Genomic DNA, 9,442 nt, shown 5'->3' on the forward strand with positions numbered 1-9,442 from the left:
GGACAATCACAGCAGGACGCAAAGGCACCATAATCACCTAATCTCACACAGTGACAGATGGACATTTTCTGTATTCACGATTCGTGGTGAACATGAACGTTAATTTAGAGTTGATTTCTTCATGTTCTTTGCTCGACGTGGTTGATTCTACATTGCACCTTTGTCACATTTTAGAACTGCACCAGTGAACAAGCAGAGCTACAAGAAGATGACCTCCATTTTAAGACTGTTGATGGACGAAGTTGAAAATCTTTAAAAAGAAAAAAAAAAAGCCCTCTTCAGCTGTGACAGCTGAACCTCTGAAGGCCACGGTGGCGTCCACAGTGACTCACTGGATGCCATGATTGATTTAAGGGTCAGTGAGTCTAATACATTTCCTCTGAGCCGATCTTTGAACGACTGATGTGATCTTAATTGAGTCTAGTTCATCTTCCCAGAGAAAGAAGGGAGAAACACTCACAGAGGTACGGGGAATATCACAGAGATAACTGACAGCACTCACATCAAACCATGAGTATGTTCAGACAGTATTCTCATTGCTCAATGTTCACGCTGTATTCGCCAAATGAAAGCTGTACATTTTTCTTGGCAGTCGATGATTACGTACATACCCGTATGTACATATATCTGTGTTTAACTGTTCTAGCAGTGGGGCTCGAGGGATGACAGCGTAAGTCGGTCTACCACTTAACTGAAATATCCGAAAGATTATTGGATGGATTGTTGTGACATTTTGTAGAGACAATCGTGAATCCTAATCACTTTGGTGATACTCTGAGTTTTACTTTAGCACCACCTGCAGGTTGGTAGGTTTTCACTTATCCAGTGAAATATCAACCTGACTTGGACACGGAAAGTCTTATCTGTATCACTGTCACAGGCTAACTTCAACCAATCAGATCAATGAACCAGCAACCCATCAAGAAAAGCCTTCAGTGTTGTTCTACTCTCCAGTTCTAAAATAACTGATGCTAGCAGCATCTACACTAACCTCTTTAGGAGCCGCCATTGTTGTTTTGGAACAGTTACTTCTCACTGTTTCACACTGCGAGAAGGACGTGAAATATCACCACATCTACACATTGTCAACATTGATAAATCCACATTGAGGATTCAATGACTCCTCCATCCTACACAGAGCATTCCCTCCAGTGTACAGTTAATCAAATTTCAACTCATTTCACAAAGTTCATCTCAACTCATTGATCCAAACAAAGATGACAGACAATTAAGATAATTAATCAGGTATTGTTTCCAGCCACAGTAATATGAAATGGCTGCTTCTATAGTGACAAACTCACAGAGAATTATCACCACCTCTGCAACTGTTTGTTTTCTGCCAATCAAAGTAGCTGTATTCATATCACTGTTTATGTCATAATATTTATATCTCGGCTTTACTGGTTTGGGTGTTACTTTGCTGAACCTGAATCCAAATTACATTTAATTTGTTTTTTATAGTTTGATTTCATTTGGAGGGTAACTGTTTTAGACTATTACAGTATTTTCTGACTTTGTGCTGATTTTAATAAAGTCTAGTTTTAACCTTTGTTTAAGTTCCTATTGGTGTAGTGCATCTGATTTAAACTGAGCTGTACTGAAAGAAAAGATCCTGTCCGACCTCAGAGCGCCATCTCTCTCCTCTTGCTCCACTGGGGCTCATTTTAAATCACATCAGTCATCGTTGGATTTGTTCATTCCTGAGCGCAAAAACAACCCAGTTAGTGAGGTCTGAGACATTAGCCTGTGGTAGAAAACACAAGAACTCACCTCAGCCTGTAGAATCTGAAGAACATCTCGCCGCATGAAGTCGACAGAAAGGACGAACAAGTGGCTCCCAGTGTGTCCCTGCTCTCCCACCAGCCGCACATTTCAGCTCCGGCACCACTGACAGCATCAGAGGAGGCGACGTGACTCCGGCAGGTTCCCAGGACCATCCGAGACAGGGTGTTTCGTGTGTGCTTATCATCACCACTGCATGTGACAGCCGGACGGCGGGTCTACGGTCACATAGCTTCTTGGCTCCTTCATCCAACATTTACGCGCTTTTAAGGTCGGGAGGAGAATGTTGACACATGTTCTGGCACGTTTCTTTCATTTTATGACATTATAGCCTGCTGTACTCTGCCACTTGTTTTTGTTAATTCACATTTGGAGATAAACCAAAGATTTGACGCACAGATGTTCTTCTTTATTCGTGCGTAAAAGCCGCGCCGCCCGTGACGCGTTGTGCGTTTCGTCAATGAGAGCTGGGTAAGTTTTCAGAAGCACTGATGAGCTCTTGTCGGACGGAGACTTTGGCATCTGAAGGAACCTGTTGGATTATAAAAAATACAATCTGTTACTTTTAAAGACCACAAGTCTTGAGAGTCCGCTGTCTCTGATTCTGGTGCGTCTTCAGCTGGATTTTTGCGCCTTTGTGATCCTGCAGATTCAAACCTTCCTGTGGGGATTACATGGTAGAAACAATGTTTTTGTGCAACACGAGTGCCATAAAGGACTGGAGCTATTTTCTGTCGCAGATACTGCCCCTGATGAATAAAACTACAGGCTTGGTAAACATGGACAAAGCGGAAGATGTGACGACCACCATGGTGACGGCTCTGCAGCCGGACAGCGCCATGAGCGCGAGTAAGCCGCCTCTCAACTCCAACCATACCTCGGGCATGGAGCACGTCTTTCAGTACTCTTATTCGGAGAGTGACCTGCTGTACACGGACTACCGGACCCCTGCGCGAGACTCCATCCCGCTGCCCAAAGCGGTTCTCTACCTGGTCATGGCAGCGCTGGTGGTGGTGGCGGTGGCGTATGCGATAGTAGGACACCTGGTCAAAGATGTGGTTAATGACTTTGTCGGTATGTGACCCCTATTTTGTGTCCGTGTGTGTGTGTGTGTGTGTGTGTGTGTGTGTGTGTGTGTGTGTGTGTGTGTGTGTGTGTGCTTTTACATTATCAAAAGGAACATTGAAAGAACTGGAAACACAAAAATATGTGTATAGAAGCAGCACATCTTCTATTAGAACAGTTAATTAATATACATTTACAGCTGGAGAAACTTGTAGTAAAATATTAATGAAATTTACCTTTTCTTAATTTTGTATTTGGACCCCTGGAACCCATTTAAAGACCCCTCCTTGTAGCCCATTAAAACACAACAATTGTTGCCTGAAACTGACAACACAGAACACAAACATCTTAATTTATAGATGAATTAAGTGATTTGGGGGCTCCTTGAAATAGCAACTGAGAGGTTCTTTATTAATTGACTATGTACAGTGACAGTTCTTTGGGTAAACAGCAACCGGTAAACTATGGAGAGTGTTTTGTTATCCATCCCAAGTAATTTTAATGCAGATGTGCAGTAGCTGCCTCATATCATCCTGTGACCTTGTGAGGGAGACGTCCTGACAATCTACACTATCAGTGAGTGTCTGTGTGAGAAATGGAGAGAAGGTCTGCTGTTTCTCTATTTTTGAAGAGTGTCCTGTGAGCGATACATAATGAATGAAACAATGAGTCTATTTTTAGGGCACGTGTCCTCTCATAGTGCTGACTTGACTTGATAGTCAGCTCATTACATCAGGTGATTTAAAGCAAAATAGAGGATTTGACTCAGTAATGCTTTACCAGGGGGGCAGATCAGGACAGGGGCACATTAACTTAGCAGCTGCAGGAGGGCCCTCAGCCACCAGAGGGCCCCCAAACGAATGGAAAATATTCGTTCTGGATACATTTTATTATCATAATTGCTGTGCTTTTGTCATTGTATTGCATTTCATGGTGAAATCTGTGTTTGTCTTTTGAATATTTAACTAAACATATTGAAGATTTAAATGCCATTTAAGATTTATTTAAAGTGGAAATGTAGATATGTATGTGTTTTTTTAGATAAGCAAACCTGCTCTCATGATAATAACCTTGGATGTTGCAATGACTCACTTGCAAAAAATTCTCATTTTCTTTCCAATTTTACAAAAACAGTTTCATACTGACCAACTCAGACTACAAGGACAAGGTTGTTTTTTGTCCAACAGAAACGTTCCAGAAGTTCCAAATGCAATGAACAGTATTCGTTTCTAAAATAAACATTATTGGGATTAATAAACTACCAAAAATGCCTGATGTTTCAAATATGATACAGAAAAAAAATTCACTTTCACTTTCAATAAATTATTGGTTTTAAAAGATCTCGTCAAAGGACTGCAGTTAAGAATTAGTTGGCTAACACACACGCACATTTACAGAAATGTTCATTAATGTCCTTATTATTAAATAATAAATTAAATAACCTAAACCTAACCATGGAATAGACACTTGTGATTTGAATTGTAGCTGTGCACACATGGGGAGAGGTACCAAATCTTTCATAGGGCTTCAGAAAGGCAACCCTGCTCTGGGGCATCCACATCACTGACCTCTGTGTCTGAGCTTTCTCTCTTTACAGTCGTATTATCACACCTGTCCACCTGTGTTTAAATGACTTCTGTTCCTGCCTTCCTTCTTTGTCCTTATTACTTCATAAGACACAGATGGAGTCTGTGTGCAGAGTCACTAACATGCCTGTTCTCGTGCAGGTGGAGGCAGGTCGATGGTTGCTGAAGGTGACGGAGGTGAAACCAGTGAACCAGGTAAAAAAAACAAAGCTCACATGGGTCACAGTCTGCAGCACTTAGCTTTGCCACAGAGACATGCTGACCCCCCTTGAACTGGTCAGCAGTGAGAACTGACCTGTCTGTCTGCCTGCTCCTGACCTGACATTCCCACCTTCATATGAAAACTCACACGTACACATTCACACAAACACACAGGTGACACGGTGTCTGCTCTCCTGGGCATTTTCCAGAGGTGTAAATGTAGAGGATGTGTGTTTTATGGCTGCTTTCTCACCAGAGGAGGGTTGCAAAGACATTGCCAAGTCTCCTGGACACAGCAAGATGCTTCACTCTTCTGACATGGTGCAACAGCAAAAAAGCAAAACAACCTGTTGTAGACATATAAAGAAGCATCAGTGGAGGATGTACCAATGAATTAGAGACAGCACAGATTCTTTTAAAAAGGGTTTATTACTAATTGGGTCTTATTTTCATAGTTTTGGTCTTAACATTGTAGTCAAAATGTTAATTTGCTGTGATCTGGGAAGATGTGCATGCAGTTTTCCTGTGCACTGAGGGTTTATTACTGACAGTTCAGCGGCACTCACTTTTCAGGGCCTATCCTCACGAATACGCGGCCTCACCCAATACAATGTCGTTTCGAAAAAATCTCCGTAAACACAGCGTCGTTTCCAGAAATATCTGCGTCCACACAGATTCATTGAAACGACCCAAAACGCTGTAGTACATATGCCAGGCCTGTATGTGGCGCTGTGACACCGCCACACCAATACACTAAAACCGGAAGGGAACCCATGGAGCATGCGCTGTTTACAAACAAGTAGTAGTAGTCCGCAGTCAGTTTTCGCTGTCCAGACGACTCTGGGCAATCCGGCGTTTTCGGATTTTCCCACTCTGGGACAGGTTTCCAAAAAATACTGTTTTCACACCCCGAAAACGCCGTATCCATCTGGACGCGATACGACAAAGTATTTATCCGGATTCGAGAAAAACGTATTCGTGAGGACAGGCCCTTAGTTTAACCAATGAAGTGGTTTCGATAATCTGGCTAAACCTGTTTTATGATTCTTGACCTGTTGATCCTTCAAAGTTATTGTTTGTATTGTGATTTTTTAAAGGGTTTTTGTGGCAACTAGCGGTAAAGTTGCAGAATGCAACCAACTAAATACTGCTAGCCTTCCAAGTGTGAGGGAGAAAAACTCACAAAAAATGTGAAATGCATTGTTGGTTTGTAATTTCTGGACTACTATGGTGGACTCCGTAAAAGAGGACCCGCTTCCTCTGTAGATTAAACACAGCTCATTCTAACAAAAACACAACAATTCTTATTTTCAGTGGATTATAAACATACCTATAATTCCATTTCTGTTTTGTTTTTTCATCAGTCTTGCGCCTGCCGTAGTTTCTCCTACACACTTGGAAGTCAGCAGTATTTAGTTGGTTGCAATCTGCAAATTTATTCACTAGATGCTACTAAATCCTACACACTGGTCCTTCAAAAGTAGAACAACATAGTTCCAGCCTGTATTGCAAAAAAAGTTGACTATTAGCTGGACAGTAAGACAGCAATGTTCAGAGAGACTTAGTAAGAAAAAACAACCTGAAACTAGGTGTTTAAGTGAGGGGACCATAGGATTTTGAAAAGTGAGGTGGACACCTCGCCCCATCACCAGTAGAAATTACATCCATGCGGTCGTGTGTCAGTTCTGGGGGTCTGAGGAATCCCATTCTGCCTTCTGTCTGTTCTTCACACTCACAACTGTCAGCCTTAATCTCAGCTCCTCATCTGACAGAACAATGATTGATGTGTCCCAATTCAAACAGGCTCCACCACACATGATGGTGCTGCTGTGCGCCAGACATCCCTCTCAGAAACAATTTTATGGTGCTTTGCCTCTAATGGAATTACAGAGGCTGAACCCATCATAACTTTCTGTCAGATGAAGTTTGCAGCCTTGTTCTGCACACGTTTTAAATACTCAGCTTACTTGTTTTTGCCCCGCCAACATGAATGTTTCACCACGTACGCGTTCACGCTTTATACCTCCACTCCCCCGAGGCTTACAAACTGTGGCGGTGGTGGAATCAGTAGTCGGCTCCTTTATTTAAAGGTCCAGGGTAACATTAGGAGGATCTATTGGCAGAACAACCTCCTAAGTCTTTAAATATTGCCGCTCTGCTTCAAAAGATGACGCTGAAGGTATCCCTCTAGCATCATTCTTGGACGCAAAGTCAGGTGATGCAGTTGACTGTAAGCACGGAGTGTCAGGATACAGAGAATGTGGGGTTGATAGATTACTCAAACAAGCACAGGACTTAGTTAACTTATGTAACATGCTTAATTTGTGTACTTAAGTTATGTCAGGTACAAAATGTAACGATCTTTTCCTAAACCTAACCTAAATATGACGTTGTATGTATCCCTGTATAGCTAATTCCTTCTGTCCTTCATTCTGGAAACAAGAAAAGAAGAAAGAAACAAAGAAAGAAACAACGTTTCACATGTTAAATTCCAAAATCCAAAGTCTCCAAAATGGAAAATACCAGAAAGTACCAAAATCTCAAATATTAAATCTGCATTCATTGTTTTTTTGACTATTCAAGGTCAGATGAACACAGCAAACTGAAAAAAAACACAGATTCTAAGATATCACTTTATGACGTTGCTATGGATAATTTAGGCACATCCGGCAAACACATTATTATTGTGTTTGTTTCCACCTTAATTTTCTCTCTCCTTTTTGCTCTGGTTTGGTCTCTACCAACTCCTGAGAAAAATATCATAGCTGCTAAATGCTCCACTTTCCTCACCAGCCAGCCTCTAACTTTTCTGCGGCTGGAAACGAGGTTGATGAGAGCACTGACTGCAGCAGGGCTGTAGCTACCATTGAGGACCCTGAAGTTATGTTCCTGATATTTTGGGTGAAAAAATAAATATATTTAAGTACGGTTACAGCACTTGACAAACAATGATCCACATCTAACCCCTTTGTCTTTCTTCAGGGTGGGTGTTAGGCTCTCGTCGCAACAAGACGGAGATAAACTGCATCACCAACAACATGAACGAGATGAGCGAGCTGGGCGAGAGGCCCCGGCTGGTGGAAATGAGCTACATATCCATGAACCACACTAACTGCCTGAGCTCCAGCAGGCCGGAGGAGATAGTGGTCACCATAGATGAGACGCTGCAGCAGCAGCGACCTCCGGACACTCACTCTGGGACTTAACTGCGACCTCCTGACCTTCCCTGAGAGAAATAAAGCAGCGTATTTGCTTGCATTTCTTGTTCAAGTGGATTTAAAAGTCTTTCATGAATCAAAGCTCTATCCACTGTTTTATCACCTGCAGGTGGGCTGTTAACACCTGTGCAATGTTGGGCCAGAAGGGACTTTGAACTGTCGACCCGGGCTGGAACATTGGAGGCTTCAGATGCTGATGTTTGTATCAGATTGGACTCCTTTCTGCAGAGATGGCTTGAGAGGACGGCTGCAGTTTTATTTTTTTGGACAGGCAGCTGAGAAAAAGGTGTTTTTTTTGTTATTGTACTTCCCCCTTTTTCAAGTGACCCCCTTGTGAAAATACCGCTCTGTTAATGTAGACACTTGCAGTTCACTGTAACCACAAACAGTATGTAACCACTCTAAATACATGATACACGCCGGGCAGTGCTTATTGTAATATTGCTGCTAGCAAGGTTAAACACAAAACAATTACGTCAACATTTTTTATTAATTGTGTGACACTTAAAGTTTTTTGTAATTATTGTAAAGTTTATATCAAGCAGCTCAACTGACACAGGGAGGCTCCAAATGTTAACACCTGCTTCTTTCTTCTGTAATAATGCTGTAATTACTGGTTGCAAAAAAAGTTCACTACACAGTGATAAAAAGTATTTTGTAGTAGTCATGTTATTAGCTTGATGTGAACAAGTGCTAAGTCACCTTTAAGAGCTCTGGTTGCACCTGATTGCAAAAAATATTAAATATAAAAGTTTCAAAGCCATTGCTGTTATGTTAAAAAAAACAGAGTCAAACAGAGTGACTGTCATGCTTTATGATTTCTTGGTATTCTTGGCATCACCTTTGAAGCAAAAAGTGTTCATGGCTTGTTCCTTTTTCTAATGTTTAATATTTCGTGTGACATGGCGTTTGTCAGAGCCTTTGTTTACCTGTATTACCTCACTGTTAAGGGCTACGTACTGCTGCTGATGAGTCTGGGACACCATCTCAAAGCTTCAACCGACGGGGCTTATTTTTCTGTGCATGCTGGGATGCATGCATTTTACTCTGCACACACACCTACTGTACACTGTGTTTTTGGGAAGATATCTACTGAAGTTACTGACGTTTTTGACTATTTCAATGTATGAATAAACATTTTTTACACACTTGCACATATTTGGGGCAAACTAGAGTAAAGCGGGACTTGACTTCAGATGGTAGGGTTCCGATTTTAAGGGCAATATAATAAAAATGGTGTTGTAACTGTGCAGCAGTGATCATTTCCCAGACATTAAATGTAACGGTTCAAAATCTGAACCTGCAAAAAAGCTCATTTTTTTCCCACCGCCTTGATGCCGTCAATAACTGTATTCTTTCAAGTCATCTAATAAATATTCATGAACAAATGTGTTACTGTTAATTACTTGTTCATTATTTTCAAATCCATTACTGATTTTTGACCTCTGGGTATGTGCACATGTCTTCTGTTGCCATGGAAATAACTGTCAGCCTCATACTTAGGTCACGTACTGGCAACTGAGCAATCTCCATGACAAATTAGCAAACTTGATGAATTAATGGATGGAGTTACAAACATTTATATCAGTA

At 41.5% G+C, this 9,442-nt stretch overlaps 1 protein-coding gene across 1 annotated transcript; it reads left to right on the forward strand.

Annotated features, from left to right (window-relative positions):
* Positions 1 to 1,777: 1,777 nt before the first annotated feature.
* On the forward strand, positions 1,778 to 9,221 carry LOC127350527 (uncharacterized). The gene is made up of 3 exons (XM_051377238.1): positions 1,778 to 2,856; positions 4,575 to 4,628; positions 7,617 to 9,221. Exons 1-3 carry the CDS (start codon positions 2,457 to 2,459, stop codon positions 7,838 to 7,840), a joined length of 678 nt encoding a protein of 225 aa, XP_051233198.1. The 5' UTR covers positions 1,778 to 2,456; the 3' UTR covers positions 7,841 to 9,221.
* The last annotated feature ends 221 nt before the right edge of the window (positions 9,222 to 9,442 follow it).

The sequence above is a fragment of the Dicentrarchus labrax genome, unplaced genomic scaffold, assembly GCF_905237075.1.
Source record: "Dicentrarchus labrax unplaced genomic scaffold, dlabrax2021, whole genome shotgun sequence".
Taxonomy (NCBI): domain Eukaryota; kingdom Metazoa; phylum Chordata; class Actinopteri; family Moronidae; genus Dicentrarchus; species Dicentrarchus labrax.

Excerpts from the sequence above, each read along its gene's own strand:
- LOC127350527 (XM_051377238.1), top strand. The coding sequence starts at position 2,457 with ATGGTAGAAACAATGTTTTTGTGCAACACGAGTGCCATAAAGGACTGG. Across the intron at positions 2,857-4,574 it reads TGTGGTTAATGACTTTGTCG|GTGGAGGCAGGTCGATGGTT; the intron begins GTATGTGACCCC and ends GTTCTCGTGCAG. Across the intron at positions 4,629-7,616 it reads AGGTGAAACCAGTGAACCAG|GGTGGGTGTTAGGCTCTCGT; the intron begins GTAAAAAAAACA and ends GTCTTTCTTCAG.